This window comes from Musca autumnalis, unplaced genomic scaffold, assembly GCF_047663935.1.
Source record: "Musca autumnalis isolate F117 unplaced genomic scaffold, ASM4766393v1 scaffold_4, whole genome shotgun sequence".
Classification (NCBI taxonomy): domain Eukaryota; kingdom Metazoa; phylum Arthropoda; class Insecta; order Diptera; family Muscidae; genus Musca; species Musca autumnalis.
This window is the reverse complement of record NW_027411977.1, coordinates 242,593,957-242,614,613: the sequence shown is the minus strand read 5'-3', so window position 1 is coordinate 242,614,613 and position 20,657 is coordinate 242,593,957. Positions and strand designations below refer to the sequence as shown.

The following is a 20,657-nucleotide window of genomic DNA, read 5'->3' as shown; positions in this document are numbered from 1 at the left end:
CTCACCAAAAAGAATAATTAGAAAAGATGAAAAGAAAAAGAATGAAAATAAATGCAAAGGAAAACTATAAAAAACACCAAAACAACAACAACAGCAAACAAAAAATAATTGTGTTTTATTTAAATAACAACTTTTAAGCAGCTTTAAAGGTCCAACCATAAGGCATCTATGCACACAGTTGAGCAGCTACTGAAGAAGAAAGGGTCTACAGAAGCAGACCTGAAACAAAACCTGAAAGGATCTAAGAAGCACCCTTTCTAAAAGAAAGGGTCAATAGAAGCAATCTTTTTTTCAGGAAGGGTCAATAGAAGCACTCTTTCTTTCAGGATGTGTCTATAGATGCACTCTTTCTTTCAGGAAGGGTCTATAGAAGCACCCTTTCTTCCAGCAAGTTTCTATAGAAGCACTCTTTCGTTCAGAAAAGGTATATAGAAGCACTCTTTCGTTCAGAAAAGGTATATAGAAGCACCCTTCCTTTCAGCAAGTTTCTATAGAAGCACTCTTTCGTTCAGAAAAGGTATATAGAAGCACCCTTTCCTTCTGGAAGGGTTTATAGAAGCAGCCTTTCTATCAGAAAGTATCTATAGAAGCACCCTTTCATTCAGGAAGTGTCTATAGAAGCACCATTTTTCAGAAAGGGCCTATAGAAGCACCCCGTCTTTCAGAAAGGGTCTATAGACGCATCCTCTCTTTCAGGAAGGGTCTATAGATGCACCTTTTCCTTCAGGAAGGGTCTATAGGACCACCCTTTCTTTCAGCAAGTTTCTATAGAAGCACTCTTTCGTTCAGAAACGTATATAGAAGCACCCTTCCTTTTAGAAAGGGTCTATAGATGCACCCTTTCTTTCAGGAAGTTTCTGTAGAAGCACTCTTTCGTTCAGAAAAGGTATATAGAAGCGCCCTTTCTTTCAGGATTGGTCTATAGATGCACCTTTTCCTTCAGGAAGGCTCTATAGAAGCACCCTTTCTTTCAGCAAGTTTCTATAGAAGCACTCTTTCGTTCAGAAAAGGTATATAGAAGCAATCTTCCTTTCAGGAAGGATCTAAAGAAGCACCCTTTCCTTCTGGAAGGGTCCAAAGAAGCACCCTGTCCTTCTGGAAGGGTCTAAAGAAGCTCCCTTTCCTTCTGGAAGGGTCTAAAGAAGCACCCTTTCTTTCAGCATGTTTCTATAGAAGCATTCTTTCGTTCAGAAAAGGTATATAGAAGCACCCTTTCTTTCAGAAAGTTTCTATAGAAGCACCCTTTCTTTCAGAAAGTTTCTATAGAAGCACCCTTTCCTTCAGAAAGGGTCTATAGACGCATCCTTTTTTTCAGGAAAGGTCTATAGATACACCCATTCTTTCAGGAATGGTATATGGAAACACCCTTTCTTTCGGGAATGGTCTATAGAAGCACCCTTTCTTTCAGGGGAAGGGACTATAGAAGCACCCTTGCTTTGGGGAAGAGTCTATATAAGCACAATTTCTTTCAGGAAGGGCCTAAAGAAGCACTCTTTCTTTCAGGAAGTGTCTATAGAACCCCTTTTCTTTCCGGAAGGGTCAATAGAATCGCCCTTTCTTTCAGGAATTGTCTTTAGAAGGGGAAGGGTTTATTGAAACACCCGTTCTCTCAGAATGGGTCAACAAAGGCACCCTATCTTTCAGAAAGAGTCTATAGAAACACCCTTTCTGCCAGAAAGGGTCTAAAAACGCACCCTTTCAGTCAGAAAGGTTATATAGTATCACCCTTTCTTTCAGAATATATTTTTTTTGTTTTAAGCATTTTTTTACCATTTATTTAATCTGGATTATCGGTTGAAAATACACTTGCCATAACAGCTGGTTTTATACTACTACTAATGGCCAAAAGATTTTTCCGAATATTCTCCCGTATCTCTGCATTCATAAGAGAATGCTGTAGAGCATCTTGCCATAAATAACTTTCCATATCATCTTCATCGTAATCATCATAGTCGTCATCATCGCCATTTGACTCAAAACGTTCTATAGTTTGCATTGCCTCAATACCATCTGGATCCGGATCCGAGGCGGCAATTGATAAAGCAGGTGACGTGGAACGATTTGGACGGGATATATTCAAATCATCTGCCGCTTTGGTGTGTAAACGTTTGTGACGTTTAAAGTTGGAAGGATCGGTAAATTGCTTGGGGCATAAATTACACTTATAGGGTTTCTCGCCGGTGTGAGTTCGTGTATGTTTACTGAGTGCCGATTTTTGTTTAAAATATTTCCAACATATTGTACATTGGTATTTATATTCAGCGGGTATTTTTACCAAATTTGGTGGGGCCTGTGGTTGCAGGTCTTGTAAATCTGTGGGTGGCATTATCACAACATTGCGTATAACCGGTTTGCAAGAGGAGGATAGTGTGGGAATTTTGGGATGTGTGACCATATCTGTTTGATTTGTTGAAACTTTAACTATCTCTAGGCTTGTAGTGGGTTCTTCAGTTAAATATGCAGTAGTATCAAGAGGAGATTCGGCTCTTGCTGCTACTTCATGTGTTTTATTATGAAGACTTTTGCATGCTGTATTAGAGTTGGTCTTCAATGGAGTATGCGCCACAATTTCCGCAGTTCTTATCACATTTATTTTGGGTGATGTTTTATTATCAGCAACATCTTGAATTTCTTCAATTGTCTCAAGACTTTCAGTTAAGGCAATCGATGTTATATCCGCTTTATTTCTCTCAGTTTTATGTTCTTCTTTGTTGCCAGTTTTCATTTGATTCCTTTTCAATAGCGAATATGGAGAGACCTTATATTTAAAAGGTGTTGTTCGTAATGAGTAGTTTGTCTTAGGTTTTTCTTTGAATCTCATTATTTTTGGCATAGATTCAATGTCTGCTGGCGTTGCCATTTCTTTAACTAAATCTTCTTTATTTGTTGACAATGTTTGCACTTTGGTTGTCACAGGATTTAGGTCTCCATTCACGTCTATTGTAAAGTGTTTGCTTTGGTTATCAGAATGTGTTTGGGAATATTCACTTGGAATTATTTGTATAACTTGTTGTGTAGCTAAATTTGTTCCTGTGTTCCTACAATATTGATTCAATGTTATGTTTTTGGTTTTTAGGGTCGGAGATATCCTTTCCATGGCAAGATTATTGTGTGTGATATGTTGTGATTGGTCTTCTTGCAGCATATTTTCATTACAACTTTTTATAGGCTTTCCATCCAATTCCTCATCTTTGTTATCGACATTCCCAAGTTTTTTGTCCTCAAGAAATTTTCCATTTCTTTGGAATACATAGGCTCTATCTTCATGTATACGGCGATGAGCTGTTAAATTTGATTGGTGACTGAAGGTTTTTTCACAAACCTAAAAAAAAACATGGAAAGAACTGAGTGAATTTTTGGAGAAAAACGTGTTAAGTCCAATCCACAATGTTGCTTTAACATTCGTGTTTTAAAACGACAACAACCCAAGGCGGCAGGGTACCTGTGTTTTAGGACTTGTATTTTATAATTGTTGGACAAATCTTACCAAACATTTGTATGGTTTCTCTCCCGTGTGTTTCCTTAGGTGAATTTTTAATTCTGAATTTACTACAAACGATTTATTACAATATTCACACTGATACGCCTTTATATCCAGATGTTTGGCCATGTGATAACTGAGATTAAACTCATACTAAAAGATAATGGAAAGATGAAAATATTTAGGCTTTGTTCTTCGAAAAAACTATGTCGCTATGTCGTCTTACCTTAAATGTAGCATCACACATGGAACATTTGTACTTGCGTTCAGTACTATGGGCATTCTTGTAATGACGCCGTACAATAAAGTTATCATCGAACGATTTGGAACATATCGAACAAAGATATTGCAACTTTTCCAAAGATTTACTTAGTTTATATTTTTTATTTTGGGTGGCTTCGAAGTGATTTTGTAGTATGTGCTGACAAAATTCTGTTTCACTATTAAAAATATTGTTAGCATCACAACATTTACGACAAGATATACGATATCTAAATCTGTTATTGGCATCAGGAACTTCAAAGAGATCACCGTGGATTTGGGGATAATCAGAACCTTTTACGAATGCCATTTTTGGCATACTTTCCATGATTGTGGCTTCACATTTCTTATTTATATGTTTTGTTGATGTCTTCCTACTTTTAGGGAGTGCCACTACGTCATTGGAGTAACGTTTAGGGAGGTTTTTACGACGTTTGCCACTTGGAGAGCAGGTATTAGATTCCTGCATTGTGTCAACTGCATAATTTCCACCTTCTTTGTTATCAGGGTCCGACAAAGAAGATACTGAAGTTACTGGATTTTCATCATTGCATATTACTTCTTCTTTAGACGTAGATTGTAAATCTTTTAGGGTCTCGTCGAACGCTGCGTTTTCAAGTTGCTCCCTCTGTTGCCTGACACGCTGTATTATTGCTTGGATGTTTCCCAAATCTATGTTGCATTGCCGACATGTCTTGTACGTTTTGCTTACAGGCTAAAGAAAAACATAAAACTATAATAAACGAACCAGATAGGAATTACCAACTTCTTACCTCCAAATCCATTAGGTTGAGACATTTCCTAACAAGTTCTTCCGTCAGTTTGGGCAGCAACTTTGTTGAAACAAGGTCCAAACTGTGGCCACATAACATACAAAATGTCATGGTTTATGAGCCAAAAGATTTTTTTTTAACAATTAAAAAATTTAACGAAAAACAAAACAAACCTAACCAATTTAAAAACAATGACTGCCCTCATTGTTTACGAATGAGACATAGGAAAATAATCTTAATTTTGACGCCGCAATGCACATACTTTTACCGCCGTCGAATTATTAACAACCGACTACGAAAAATAATTGAAATGGCAAAAATCAAAATAGAACAGACTTTTTTGTCATTTGAAAACTCGAACATTTTTCAATTTCTTTACATACCCAGCAAAATGTTCGATGCCAAAGATGCTACTCAAGAATGGGTGCAAGTGAAATGGAATGTCATTTTTTCAGCATCTTCACTCATTCTTTTTACAAGAGCGTGACCCCCAAAAGATGCAATTCATTTTCAGATCCTAAGCATGTCATCTTTACTAACTCGATGGAATGGCATCTTCAACAATTCTTTGGCATGGCATCTATAGCAATCCTTCGGCATGGCATCTATACCAATCCTTCGGCATGCCATCTTAACCAATTCCCAAGAATAGCATTTTCACTAATCTTTGGCATGTCATTTTTACCAACGCTTTGGCATGTAATTTTCACGTCTTGTTCGGAAAATGGAAAATGCTGTATTGAAAAATGATTTTCATTTTTTATTTTATTAATTCAAAGGAATTAATGAAATAACTATAATTTATTTATCATCATAAAGTTTACATCTATAATTGCAGTTTGTTCTCGTTGTTGTAACAGTAGTTAATATGTTTGTATTCTCATTTTTCTGCTTAATCTGAATCTGGGTCTATCAGTCGTAAGAATGTGGCTATTTCGCTATTTATATGGTTTGTAACCACAAAGCTGCAAACTTAAGTTTCTTAGCAGGATAGCTGGGCAGATGTTTTCCACGGTGTCATCAGTACTTGCCCTATAGGAATTTTGACGGCTGCACCATCCCGAGCGTATTGACCCAAAACTACTCTGGTTTGTCCTGACAGCTGGCGCTTCTCAGCTGCGTTAGATGGTGGATGTTCTCCAAGGACCGCATTCACACGATAACTGTTTACTGCATCTGCGACTGCATTCGTGTGAATGCTACTTAAACCTGGTTGAAAGGCTTGTTCATCTAGAGGTTCTCTCTTGTAACGTTAGACTTCTCTTTCTAGATTATGAAGACCCCCTGGCTGCCTGGGCCTGTGGTCTGAATTCTGCTATCATCGACCATGACATTCAACTCTACTGTTCCCAACTCGGCCGCCCAGGTAGTGAACAGAGAGGCCGTAGATTTATTGGCTGGTATTTGCATATTCCTCGCGTGGAAAAAATGGTAAGATCAGACAAAAAGGAGCTTAGTCTTTCACAAATGTCGTCAGGGAAGGCACCTGACGCCAAGATAGTACAATCATTCGCATACGTTACGATCTCAATGCCGTATGCAGCGTTTGGAATTCAGAAGAGGTTTTCTTCACTCTACGGATCTTGGACTTCTTGATCCTAAATTCTACGTACTACTGTCATCCACACTTAAAATTTATTATCCAACGTTTCAAACTTGGACGGTGCGTAGTCTGCTCGATGACATCAAACAAGAGGGTGCTTGACAATATCAAAGGGCTTTGCTAAATCAAGTGTCACTATCAATGTTCTATCACACAGCTTGCTCTGAGTGAGTCTTCGGCTAATATGGAGATGGCCTTCAGCGCAGTTGTTGTGCTGCTTATGAATCCTATGCTATTGAAAGTTATTTCTGATGGTGGAAGAACTAAAGCCACAAGGGTCCTTGCTACGGGCGACAAAATCGACCTGTAAGATTCACCTTTGCTGGCATCCTTTTCGGGCTTCAGTAGCTGGCCTATTTTCCAGACTTCGGGAACGATGTGTTTGGCAAGCGACAGGTTGTAAATTTGGAACAAATCTAGTTTAGTAAAAACTCTCCGATTTTTTTGAAATTTTTTCCAGAGGTAGGTATTTTTACGCTGATTACGGGAATATAAAATTTTCTTGGGGGACGGACCCGGTTACCCGGTTATTCGACCCGAAAGTCCGGGTACCCGGTACCCGATAGACCCGGTTGTACTGAACCGATTCTTACAAAATGGGTATCGTTGGAAAGCTTATGAAAATACCTATCAAAAAAGTGGTCATATGATGGGGTTATCTCCAGGGGTTCAGAAGTTATAACCAAAATACCTCTTTTTGGACCCGGGTTTTTCCATAAAACCCTCAAAAAGTCGAAAAAGGGCCCATTATGGGTGCTCAATTAATTCACGTAATTTTATAGCTCATACTTCAACCTTTCCAAAATGGTGCCATTTGTTATAATACCTTCACTGGGTCCAGAGTTTTTCTAAATTCATCACTTTTTTTAAGTAAATTTTTTTCTAAGTAGCCGGCCTTCGGCCGGGGATTTAAGACTTTCTCCTATGGACAGGTTCAAATCTAGGGAATGGGAACAACATTTTCTTTTAAATTATAAATTTTCTCTACGTAGCCGGCCTTCGGCCGGGGATTTAAGACTTTCTCCTATGGACAGGTTCAAATCTAGGGAATGGGAACAACATTTTCTTTTAAATTATAAATTTTCTCTAAGTAGCCGGCCTTCGGCCGGGGATTTAAGACTTTCTCCTATGGACAGGTTCAAATCTAGGGAATGGGAACAACATTTTCTTTTAAAGTATAAATTTTCTCTAAGTAGCCGGCCTTCGGCCGGGGATTTAAGACTTTCTCCTATGGACAGGTTCAAATCTAGGGAATGGGAACAACATTTTCTTCTAAATTTTAAATTTTTCTCTCATTCTAAGGTCAATATCTCTGGACCCAGCGAAGGTATTATAACAAATGGCACCATTTTGGAAAGGTTGAAGTATGAGCTATAAAATTACGTGAATTAATTGAGCACCCATAATGGGCCCTTTTTCGACTTTTTGAGGGTTTTATGGAAAAACCCGGGTCCAAAAAGAGGTATTTTGGTTATAACTTCTGAACCCCTGGAGATAACCCCATCATATGACCACTTGTTGGATAGGTATTTTCATAAGCTTTCCAACGATACCCATTTTGGAAGAATCGGTTCAGTAGAACCGGGTCTATCGGGTACCGGGTACCCGGACTTTCGGGTCGAATAACCGGGTAACCGGGTCCGTCCCCCAAGAAAATTTTACATTCCCGTAATCAGCGTAAAAATATCTACCTATGGAAAAAATTTCGAAAAAATCGGAGAGTTTTTACTAAACTAGATTTAAGCCGTAAATTTAAGTGAGAAACTTGACTTCCGGCTGTCCCAGCTGTGGCAGTCTAAACACCGGCCGCTGCACCGCAACAGAGATTACTTCGTCCACTCTCAGCCACTGATTTTGATTTGATTTTTCATCTTACAAAAGCTTTTCTATTATCCTCTCATCACCAGTTCAGATTTCGACATGGACTCCAACAGCACTCCTTTAAGAATTTCTAGTTCGTGAACCTACATTTAATTTGTAATTTTATAACAAAATTTTTGAAAATGTATACTCTTTTGTTTTGATGTCGCTATATATAGGGATGTACAAATCGACTGTTTTTTTTTTTTGTAGTGATCTGTACAAATGATTCAAATGCTGATGAAAAGATCGGATCTTTCACGACTTCCTTTGCATGGGTTTAAATGCTAATGAAAAGATCGGATCTTTCACGACTTCATTTGAACCAATGCAAAAGATCCAGTGAAATCATGGCATCTCATGGAACCACTTCCATAAAATTTTGCTGGGATTCAAATGACAAAAAAGTCCGTTTTATTTTAATTTTTGCCATTTCAATTATTGTCGAAGTCGGTAGTTAATAATTAGACGGCGGTAAAAGTGTGAGCATTGGGACGGCGCCGTTTTTATTATATTTTCCGTAATTTTCTGAAAGTAGATTTTGTTAAGAATATTTTTTAATGTGGATATTTTAAAGAGTTTTTAACATGGATTAAATATGGATTTCTTAAACAATATTTCTAAACGTGGACTTTTTAAACAATAAATAATATTTTCAAATGTTTTAAATAAAATTTTCTCATAAAACATGGAGTTTTTAATGAATATTTTTAAACCTGGATTTTTTAAAAATATTTTTAAAGCGGGCCATACACTATAACATTTTGATATCAGTACATTTTTCAAAATATGAGAATGTGTGTGTGTGCATTTTATGGATTGAGGAAAATCGAAATAGTGTTAATTTTCAAAATGAAACCCAGTGAATCCGATGAATATGGGTTTATTTTCAAAATTGTCATTAGCAATTATGAAAAATAAAATGTTGTGTTTGTGAAGAAATAAAAAATTCAAGTTTATTCATTTTTATAGGAAATTTGAAGATTTTGTTTGAAGGCTGATTGAATGCTTTGCTACTTAAAAGCTTTGTTCCTTTACTTTTTTAATGGTAAAAGAGAAAAGTGTCAAAATTTCTCTCTAATGAACATTTTTACCAGAAAAGTAAAGGAACGGAAAAATGGTAGATCTGGTAGCAATGTCAAAAAGAAACATAAAAAATCAATTTTCGTCTTTTATTTCACAGTTTTTAATTTAGTTTTGTCAGCGTTCGAATTTTTCTTCTGTTTTTCGTCCATTTTTTCTTCATTGTGAAATAATCGTCAAACAAAAGTCGAAATACCAGCTCTACCATTTTTTACCTGCAGACATTTTGCTGGTAGCCTGTGGTAGAAGAGAAAGGCATATGCGATCTCTCCCCTGTCTCGCTCTCTTAAAAATTGCTGCCAGTTTTACCACTTTTTGGGGTTAAGGAACGCTTTGCAGGTTAAAAATGGTAACAAATTGTAACTTCAGGTAAGTAAAGGAACACAGCTAGAATGTTTTTAAACTTGGATTTTTAAGAAATATTTTTAAATATGGATTTTTAAAGAAATATTTTTAAAAAAAATATTGGATTTTTTAAATAACTTTTTAAACGTGGATTTAAAAATTGTTTTAAGCGTGGATTTTAAAATAATTTTTTTAAGAGTAGATTTCTAAAGAATTTTTGTAAACGTGAATTTTTTAAGGAATAATTTGTTCATAAGACATGGATTTTTTAAAGAATATTTTTTAAAAAACGTGGATTTTTAAAGTATTAAAAAATGAGGATTTTTAAAGTTTTTTTTTTTAAATGTGGATTTTTTAAGGAATATTTTTCTCATAAGACATGGATTTTTTTAAGAATATTTTTTATAAAAAGTGGATTTTAAAATTTAAAAAAAAACTTGGATTTAAAAAAATTCGAAATCGTTATTAAAAAAGTCAAAAAACTAGGTTTAAAAAAATTCAAAAATGTGGATGATGATATTTTTAAATAGGATTTTTTAAGAATATTTTTAGGCGTGGATTTTTTAAAATAATTTTTTTAAACGTGAATTTTTAAAATATTTTTTGAACATGGATTTTTTTAAAATAATTTTTTTAGCCGTGGATTTTTTAAAATAATTTTTTCAAGCGTGGATTTTTATGGAACCTCTTTAAAGCTTGCATTTTTAAAATAGTTTTTTTCAAGCGTAGATTTTTATGGAACCTGTTTAAAACTTGGATTTTTAAAATAATTTTTAAGCGTGAATTTTAAAATAATTTTTTAAGGAATATTTTTAAAGAATTTTTGTATACGTGAATTTTTAAAGGAATAATTTTTCATAAGACTTTGATATTTTAAAGTATATTTTTTATAAAACGTGGGTTTTTTAAAGAAATTAAAAATAAAGATTTTTTAAACACGTGGATTTTTAAGGAATATTTTTCTCATAAGACATGGATTTTTTAATGAATATTTTTCTCATAAGACATGGATTTTATAATGAATATTTTTTATATAACGGGGATTTTTAAAGAATTTTTTAAAAGAAACTTGGATTTAATAAAAATATCAAAACACGGGCATAAAAAATCAAAAACGTGGATAAAAAAAAAAATCAAAAAGTGGATTTATAAAAGAACAAAAACGTGGATTCAAAAAAATCAAAAAACGTCGAAAATCAAAATACATGGATTTAAAAAAAAATGTCGAAAACGTGGAGAATTACCAAAAACACATTTTTTTTTAAATAATTTCAAAAAACTTGGATTTTTTAAAGATTTTTTTTTTCAATAAAAATCAAAAATCGTGGAAACGTAAAAAATCTACGATTATTGCCAAAAGTATTCTTTAAAAAGTCCACTTTTTGGGCAAAATATTTTTTTTAAATGTTAAAAAAATTTTTACGATGGCAAACTTTTCAATCTTAAAAAATCTACGCTTTTTTAAAAGCGTTAAAGCAATAAAAATTCACGCATTTCAAATCTGAATTAAAATTTTATATTTTTTGTAAGAAAATCTTTAGAAATCCACGATTCATTAAAAAAATATTTTTGGAAAAAAAATATTTTTTTAAAAACTACGTTTTTTCGAAAAAAATATTTTTTAAAAATCCACGATTTTAGGAAATAATTTAAAAATCCGCGTTTTTTTTTTTTGGCAAAAATTATTTTTTCGAACATCCACGATATTTGAGAAAAATTATTTCTAAATATGTTAAAAAATTACTTAAATAAGACACGCTTTTTTAATCTTTAAATATCTACGCTCATTTAAAATAATATTCCTTAATATTCTCGTGAAAAAATTAAAGATTCAAGTATTAAAAAATTAAATAAAAAGAAAAATATATGTAAATAAAAAATCCAAAATTTAAAAAAAAATATTTATTAAAAAATCCACGATTTGATTAAAATATTATTAAAAAATCCACGATTTGATTAAAATATTATTAAAAAATCCACGATTTGATTAAAATATTATTAAAAAATCCACGATTTTGTTAAAAAATGTTATTAAAAAATCCACGATTTTGTTAAAAAATATTATTAAAAAATCCACGATTTTGTTAAAAAATATTATTAAAAAATCCACGATTTTGTTAAAAAATTTTTTTAAAAAATCCACGATTTTGTTAAAAAATATTATTAAAAAATCCACGATTTTGTTAAAAAATATTATTAAAAAATCCACGATTTTGTTAAAAAATATTATTAAAAATTCGACGATTTTGTTAAAAAATATTATTAAAAATTCCACGATTTGATTAAAAAAATGTTATTAAAAAATCCACAATTTGATTAAAAAAATATTTTTAAAAAATCCACGATTTGATTAAAAAATATTATTAAAAAAATCCACGATTTTGTTAAAAAATATAATTAAAAAAATCCACGATTTTGTTAAAAAATATAATTAAAAAAATCCACGATTTGATTAAAAAAATCCACGATTTTGTTAAAAAAATATTATTAAAAAATCCACGATTTGATAAAAAAATATTATTAAAAAAATCCACGATTTTTGGAAAAAATATTTTTAAAACATCCTCGATTTTTGTTTGTTTTTTTAACCTACCATTTTGTGTTAATAATGCTTTTTAAAAGACCTGCGATTTTGTTTGTTATAAAAATTCACTTTTTTGGCAAAATATATATATATATTTGTTAAAAAATGTTTTTGAAAAAATCCACAAATTTTCTGTTGATGGCATTTTTAAGATTGATTCGCATTGTTCTTCTCTCCGAAATTATTGTACCTTTGCAATATTGAAAATATAGAAAATTACTTTAACTCGTATTTTTTTAATATTAGCCTCGTTAAATCGAAATTCTACTAAATCGTTAATTCTGATAATTCGTAAAATTTATTTGGACCTTTGAATTGCGAATTATCGTGATTCGATTATAGATCAAATTGGAATATTTCTTAAAAAGCTCTTGCAATAAATGAAACTCTTTAATTTTTAGTAGCATTTTTATTTAATTTTTGATAATTAAGTGATTTTAAACAATTAATCGCCAATTTTTTCATTTTATTGTGGACATTTTAATGAGGTAGCTGCACGCAAGACCATAAAATCGTTCCTGTAGATTCGGCGGGTGATACCAGTGACTTTGTTTAATGCATCTTTTTACAATGCCGTATCAAGGCCCACTTTATGTGGAAAATCTTTTATGACATGTTTCACAGATATACTGTATATCTTTTGACGAAGGTTGTTTATTTCACATATGTGCCTGGAGACTCTTCTTCTTTATAACATCTACCCCATATTTTTGACATTAATGGTCAGCCGGTGTTTAAGTTTCTGCATGCACCCTGTCAGAATGCATTTGTTTTATAAATTTTTGTTTAACTTTTTCACACATACACTCTATCTATAGATCTATAGACGATAGATGTTTATTTCTTATATGTACCCGAAGAGTATAAGATTTCCCATAACAACAACCACATATTTCACATTTATATTTATTAGATGTTTGAGCTAATGGATGCGCCCGGTCGGAATGTTCATCAAGACCTTTTTTTGTGGCGAATCTTTCATTACAAATTTCGCAGATGTAATCTGAATCTATAGACGAAGGATGTTTATTACTTAAATGTGTCCGGAGATGGCGATCTTCTTTAAAACAAGTACCACATATTTCACATTTATGTTTGGTAGGCGTTTCAGCTTCTGGATGTGCCCGGTCGGTATGCATATCAAGACCTGTTTGTGTGGTAAATCTTTGATTACAGATATCGCAGATATAATCTGAATCTATAGACAAAGGATGTTTATGTCGCATATGTGTGCGGAGAGTAATAGCTTGGGTATAACAACGACCGCAAAGTTCACATTTATGTTTAGTAGGGGTTTGAGTGGAATAAGCTCCTTGATGCAACCAGGTACAATGCGCTTCAAGTCCTTTTTGTGCGGAAAATCGTTGATTACAAATTTCACAAATATACTTGTCATTTATAGACAAAGGATGTTTTTCTCTCATATGTCTCTGAAGATTTGAAAATTTTGTATAAGAACTACCACATACTTCACATTTATGTTCAGTAGGCGTTTGAGCTACTACATGCATCCGGTTGGAATGCATATCAAGACCTGTTTGTGTGGTAAATCTTTCATCACAAATTTCACAGATATACCCAGTATCTATAGACATAGGATGTTTCTTTCTTATGTGCTGCAGGAGATGTTTCGATTTCATATAACGACTACCACATAGTTCACATTGATGTTCAGCTGGTGTTTGGGCTACTCCATGCATCCGTAGAGAATGTACAACAAGGCCTATTTGTGTGGCAAATCTTTCATTACATGTATCGCAGATATACTTGCCTTTTATAGACGAAGGATGTTTTTTTCTCATGTGTCTGCGTAGACTTGAATCTTCTTTATAAGAAGTACGACATAGTTTACATTTATATCGGTCTTTATTATCACCGGCGTTAGCGTCTGTACCGACATTGGTCTCAAGGCCATTACTATCATCCTTCTGTTTAGTTTTTGTTCTAGTTTGACGTTGTTGTTGTACTTCATCATGGGTAATAACTTTCGTACGATCATCCGATTTGTCCTCTAAAACATCGTCCATTTCATCCACGTCCTCTTTGCTAGCGGATTCTTCCGCTAAAACTTCGTGCATTTCATTCACGTTCTCGCAGATATACTTGCCTTTTTTAGACAAAGGATGCTTTTTTCTCATATGTCTCCGTAGACTTGAATTTTCTTTATAAGAAATACCACATAGTTTACATTTATATCGGTCTTTATTATCACCGGCGTTAGCGTCTGTACCGCCATTGGTCTCAAGGCCTTTACTATCATCCTTCTGTTTAGTTTTTGCTCTAGTTTGACGTTGTTGTGTAACATGTTGTACTTCATCATGGGTAATAACATTCGTAAGATCATCCGATTTCTCCGCTAAAACTTCGTCCATTTCATCCACGTCCTCTTTGCTAGCTGATTCTTCTGCTAAAACTTCGTCCATATCATCCACGTCGGATTCTTCCCTTAAAACTTCGTCCATTTCTTCCACGTCCTCTTTGCTAGCGGATTCTTCCCTTAAAACTTCGTCCATTTCTTCCACGTCCTCTTTGCTAGTTGAATCACCCTCCGATAAAAATTCATCCATTTCTTCCACGTCCTCGTCTTTGATCATATCAATTGTGGATTCTTCGACATTCTCTGGTAAAAATTCTTCCATGTTATCCAAATCTAATTCGTCTTTTTTAATATCATTTAGCATCTTTGTAAAATCGTCAAGTTTTCTTGTATTATCTCTTAGTGTATGTGTATCATTGTTGCTATTTTCTTGGTTATAATCATTGGCAACGGGTTCAGTTTTAATGGAGACATTTTCCAACATTTTTACTTTGAATATCTTACTTTTCAATTAAGGAAAACAAGATCTGACTACAATGTATATAGGGCTGTAAAATAAAAAGAAAAATTACAGATTGGGTTTTGTGGTGTCAACTAAATAATTGCAAAATGAATTAATGTGCAATAAAATCGTGGGGTTTCCCCCGCGATTTTTTGCATTTAAGGATTTTTAAGACTATTATGGTATGTGAACATGTAGATCCATAATTTTGGATCATAAATTAATTTTTGTGTGTGTAGCATAGACGGTATATTCAGAAAAAGAGAAAATCAGGTAAACGGTTTGGGAAAATATGTTACAAAGTCATTTACATCTCGCTCCAGTGTCTAGATATTAACCCCATCAAAAATTCATAGGTACACCTGAAGGAAAAATTCGGGAATAGGACGCCCACTAACCTGGGGGACTAAATAAAATGCAATAAACAAGAATGGCTTAAAAAACTATTGGAATATGACATTCCGAAACTTATTTATAAAATTCAGATAAGCTGTTTTTGATGCCAAATGTGTGTATACGAAATATTAGAACCAACTTTTCGAAAAATACCGTGAAAGACTGAAAAGTTGTGAATTTTGCAATTCTTTAGTTGAGAGTGTAAATAATGAGTTGTACTCATTTTTGTTAATTTTAAGAAATTGTTTAGTAAAATTTAGCTACTTTTTATTTTATTATATTAATAAACATGTGTATGAATTAAACTGTTAACAAAAATATTAATAATGATATTTATTTATACCAATAAAATGATGTTTTATTTAAAATTTTGTAATGATTTTGGTTTTGCAATAATTAAGTTGACTAACTGTATTTTATAGTACCAATTTATGAGGGCTTTGACAACCCCTCTTCTAGCCCCTGATATGCACAAAAAAAGACCTCCAAATGCTCCCCTGACTTAATCTGCCTCTTTTGGGATCTCACCCCACAGTGCGCCGTTTCCTCTGTTCCGGTCCGGAACATAAAATGCGATTTTTCGGTACGAGGCTTAAATCTAGTTTAGTAAAAACTCTCCGATTTTTTCGAAATTTTTTCCATAGGTAGATATTTTTACGCTGATTACGGGAATGTAAAATTTTCTTGGGGGACGGACCCGGTTACCCGGTTATTCGACCCGAAAGTCCGGGTACCCGGTACCCGATAGACCCGGTTCTACTGAACCGATTTAAGACTTTCTCCTATGGACAGGTTCAAATCTAGGGAATCTAGGGAAAGGAAATTTTAAATTTTTCTCTCATTCTAAGGTCAATATCTCTGGACCCAGTGAAGGTATTGTAACAAATGGCACCATTTTGGAAAGGTTGAAGTATGAGCTATAAAATTACGTGAATTAATTGAGCACCCATAATGGACCCTTTTTCGACTTTTTGAGGGTTTTATGGAAAAACCCGGGTCCAAAAAGAGGTATTTTGGTTATGACTTCTGAACCCCTGGAGATAACCCCATCATATGACCACTTGTTGGATAGGTAGTTTCATAAGCTTTCCAACGATACCCATTTTGTAAGAATCGGTTCAGTAGAACCGGGTCTATCGGGTACCGGGTACCCGGAGTTTCGGGTCGAATAACCGGGTAACCGGGTCCGTCCCCCAAGAAAATTTTATATTCCCGTAATCAGCGTAAAAATACCTACCTCTGGAAAAAATTTCAAAAAAAATCGGAGAGTTTTTACTAAACTAGATTTGTTCCCAGTACGGCGATTATCTTCGTTGTTCTAAAATTCATTGTTTACGTTTCCAATGTGTGTTTTTGGCCATCACTAATCTAGACTCTAGAGTCTAGATTCTAAAGACGCATAATTTCATGCAAATTTTTCAATGAAATCACTCTAGTGTGGACAGGGACTTTCTAAATAGTTTCGTCAATTTCCCCCAATGTGAAATACTCTGAGAGCAAGTCAAACAGTTTTGTGTGTTTTGACATTTCACATGCTGGTTTTATTTAATAAACACTCTTTTTGTAATGTGGAAATACAGGAATATAAATATATCTACCATAAATTTGATGTGAGCTGATGAATATTGTTTAATAACACTTATTTATTGTTAATTTATTATATTTTGTTACTAACTTCAACAAAAAAATAAAATAAAGTAAACAACGCGTAGGTACAAGTGAAGAATGGTGCCGTTCTAACTATGCTCTGTTGTCGTTTGAGACCCAAAGTTGTCAGCTGAGCATGGCACAATCATACAGGTATCCGCATCAGCCCAGCTAATGTACTGTGAGCTGTCAAAAAAGTTGTTGTAATTGAAACTCACAAAATTAAAAAAACAAATTTAAAAGAAAAACGTTGAACTTTTGACGGATTTTTGTTATAATGTGTTTATTAATAACTGCCTAACAAAATTTTGTTGAAAAAAATGTGTGAATCGCTTTATTTTTGGAAAAAAATTTTGACATTTCACAGTACTGAACTCGTTTTTGTTGTAGTTGTTTGCTGATGCATCTACCTGGTAATTGTGCCATGCAGCTGAGTGAATGAGAGAGAGAGGACCATTATTGTTATTGTTCATGGCACAATTATCAAGGTAGATGCGTCAGCCCAGTAGTGGCATTCTGTAACTTTTTTCTACCGAACCGATATTGTTAACGAAAATGTTCGGATCGAGTTCCATACTAAATTGATTTTATGAAATTACTGTATTGGGAAACTCGAACGCCAAAATAATGTGAAACTTTCGTATGAAAGTTTCAGCGTGTGGCTTTAGAGAATGGCGGAATTTTGAAGAAGAAGTACATCAATTATTCTAATTTTTTAAACGTTTCTTGTTATTTTTGGGAGAAAGAAAAAAGTCAAACTTTTAACATAATTCAAATTTCTAATGTAATTATTTAAATTACTATTTTATATAAATGGTCTGTTCCAGAACTGCAAGAATCTACTAATTTTCACTATTTTTTCCGATAACATAAAGGAAAAAATGTTATTGTAGTAAAAAATAGTAGCTTCTTGCAGGTTCTGGAACAGAGCAAAAATGATTATGTTTCAAATTACATGTAGAAAAGTTCAACCTTTGCATTTTACTATATTTAGTAAATCCAGTGGAATTTCATTGTCAAATCCATTGCGTATATGTATAAATTCTCATAAAGGATGTTAACCAGGCAAGCTCTAATGTAAACATGGTGTAACGACAATTTGGTTGAATTGCTTTTTTCAGAATTTTTTATGTGCAGGGTATTTTTAATTCGATCGAATATAGAGTGAAACGGCAGACGTAGAATCCTAACATTTCATATGTATACATTGAACAGGATTTTTAAAATTGTGTATATTGACGAGTTATTTCAGAATTACGTATTATCAGGGTATATGACGACCAATGGGGGTACTCTGCCTTCCTTTATTGTTGATGCTAATTGATACCACCAATACATTTTTATATGGGTAGCAACTGTCACGAAATATATCCTTAAAAATATTTCGTTCCTACTGGAAATAGTTATTATTTTCTCCGAGATTTTTGCCGCAATTTTGGAGGTTTCCAAAGGTTTCCCCCAATTACATCCATTATTTCATAAAATGTATCCATCTCCAATTTGTAAAGTGTCATTAGTTTCCTATCAATTAGATCGAAAGGATCCTCCATATGTCGCAGAATTTTCTTTTTTTATGTGTAAAGAAATGTATCTCTGCTTACATTTTTATTTGCGATGAAATATATTCCAACACAATTTCTTAAAAATGTGATTTGCATTGATTTTTTGTTTAAAATATAAAAATTCTTTTATGTCGTCGGTAACTGATTTTCGATAATTACCGACATAAAATACCGACAAAGATCGGTAAAATTTGTATACAGAATAGCACTTACCGACAAATATCTCGTTAATTCCATCGGTAGAGAGTTACGCTTGGTTTACATTTACGAAATCCACTCGATTTCAACTGTCAAATCCATAGATTAAACGCCAAATTAAATCCAATGGATTTCAGATGAGATTTCATTTGACGTTTGAGCTATGGAATTGACAGCTGAAATCGAGTGGATTTCGTAAATGTAAACTTAGCATTATATGCTGTTTATATTAGAGCTTTTTGCAGGGTTAACCTTCTTTATGAGGATTTGTTTGAAATATAAGCAATGGAATTGACATTTAAAACCCAGTCGGTTTGTTAAATCCGGTTATATATAAACGGGGTATTATAGAATCGCACTACAGATTATTGAATTTGAAATGTCAAAATAAGTTGTTGAAATTCATATTCTGTGTAGATAATGCATTTACCACAACGCCGTGGACGTGCCTGACTTTGGCTTAAGCTAAGATCACATTAGGCAAATATTTGCTCCAGCGAACGGCAGTGTGCGCTTACTGAGAGCAAGTGAGCATAAATTTCAATGCATTCAGCCCTATTCTGAACGCATGGGAGTTGGGAATTTTTTCCTATTCCCACATTTTCGTATTCTGAATAAAATTTTGTGGGAGTTTTTTCCCATTTCCCATCTCCCCTCATTCTGAAAGAAGTTCGAATTGGGAATTTGTTCCCATGGGAAAAAAGTATACATTCTCTATTTTGAATTGTGGGAGAATTTTGTGTCTTTTTGTGGGAAAAATCTCCCCAGCAAACAGTGTGGGAGTTTGAAAAAAATTTTCAAGAAATTTCATATTTTTATGAAATTTCATATTTTAAGACATCTACACGACAAAATTGTTGCAAATATTAAAAATCGCCATGTGTTTGCTTAATAAAAGCATACAAAATGTACTGTAAAATATGTCATTAGTAGACTTCGGATTTTGCATATTCTTATATGATACAAAAACCTGCAAGAATCTAACATGTTTTACACCGATAAAAAATTTTCCTTTATGTTATCGAACAAAACAAAAAAAAAGTAGTAAAAATTAGTAGATTTTTGCAGTTCTGGAACAGACCATATGTATTGAAACGAGAAAAAGAGTCATGGTTGATTCTGTTAACGCAGCACAGCAAGTAAAAACAAATCAATTTCAAAAGAGTTTTTGGCAATAATTATTAAAATATATTGGAAAATAACCATATTACATACAATCTTTACAACTTTTATTCATTTTCGTAACATAATCTTCCGGTTTTTTAAATCAGACGACTAACGTTCTATGTCCCGGTCCACACTAGCGTGAATTTCATTAAAAAATTTCATGAAATTAGGCGTTCTTAAATCGAATTCCCCACTACAGCAATTTAAAAATTCTACTCTACTATGGAAATCGATCTAGAGACGCATAATTTCATGCAATTTTTTCTATGAAATAACTCTAGTGTGGACCGGGACTATTGAAAACGTGTTAGTCTCCTCAACGACACGACAACTATCACACAAACGTACATACATATATGCTAAATTATTGCAATGCTATTCCATTTTCCGAAATGCCTTTTCTTGAATAGGATCGTTATTTTTGAACGTAGAAGCTTGAAATTTTGCAAGGGCATGTGTTTTAGTTTTAGATTCAATCAATTTATTTTTTTGAGATACGTTTTCTGAAATATGTAATAATCGAGAAAAATATCCGAATTTTTCTTTTTGAATTTTTTTTAAAATATGCAAAATACGAGTTCTAGCGATCATTAGGAATAAGTAAAACTAGCGATATACGCGTTAAACCCCTAACTAAAATTATTCCGAATCAACATACAATTTTTAAATCGTTGCAAACTTAAAAAGTTCCTATTACTTTATACACAAAACTTATGTTTGCCTACTAATTAAAAAAATGCTTACACCAATTCGCAAATTCTGAAGAAAATGTGCTTATTAGAACAACACCACACATCGTTGACTCCATTCACTTAAAAAATCCATAAATCAATGCACGGTTGTTGAATTAAGTGAGTTGTGCTTTGCTAATCTAATTC

At 33.3% G+C, this 20,657-nt stretch overlaps 2 protein-coding genes across 3 annotated transcripts; both read right to left on the bottom strand.

Annotated features, from left to right (window-relative positions):
• Window positions 1–1,743: 1,743 nt before the first annotated feature.
• Window positions 1,744–4,790, bottom strand: LOC141402185 (uncharacterized). The gene is made up of 4 exons (XM_073983006.1): window positions 4,516–4,790; window positions 3,708–4,457; window positions 3,488–3,634; window positions 1,744–3,322 (listed from the first exon to the last, which is right to left on the bottom strand). Exons 1-4 carry the CDS (start codon window positions 4,624–4,626, stop codon window positions 1,778–1,780), a joined length of 2,553 nt encoding a protein of 850 aa, XP_073839107.1. The 5' UTR covers window positions 4,627–4,790; the 3' UTR covers window positions 1,744–1,777.
• A 7,594-nt stretch (window positions 4,791–12,384) lies between these two features.
• Window positions 12,385–16,960, bottom strand: LOC141400857 (uncharacterized). 2 transcript variants are annotated; one of them, XM_073980455.1, is made up of 2 exons: window positions 16,804–16,960; window positions 12,385–14,855 (listed from the first exon to the last, which is right to left on the bottom strand). In XM_073980455.1, the coding sequence occupies exon 2, from the start codon at window positions 14,789–14,791 to the stop codon at window positions 12,803–12,805; it is 1,989 nt and encodes a 662-aa protein (XP_073836556.1). In that variant the 5' UTR covers window positions 14,792–14,855; window positions 16,804–16,960; the 3' UTR covers window positions 12,385–12,802. The 2 variants fall into 2 exon arrangements, with proteins under 2 accessions (XP_073836556.1, XP_073836558.1); XM_073980457.1 differs by having other exon boundaries at window positions 16,881–16,954.
• Window positions 16,961–20,657: the final 3,697 nt, after the last annotated feature.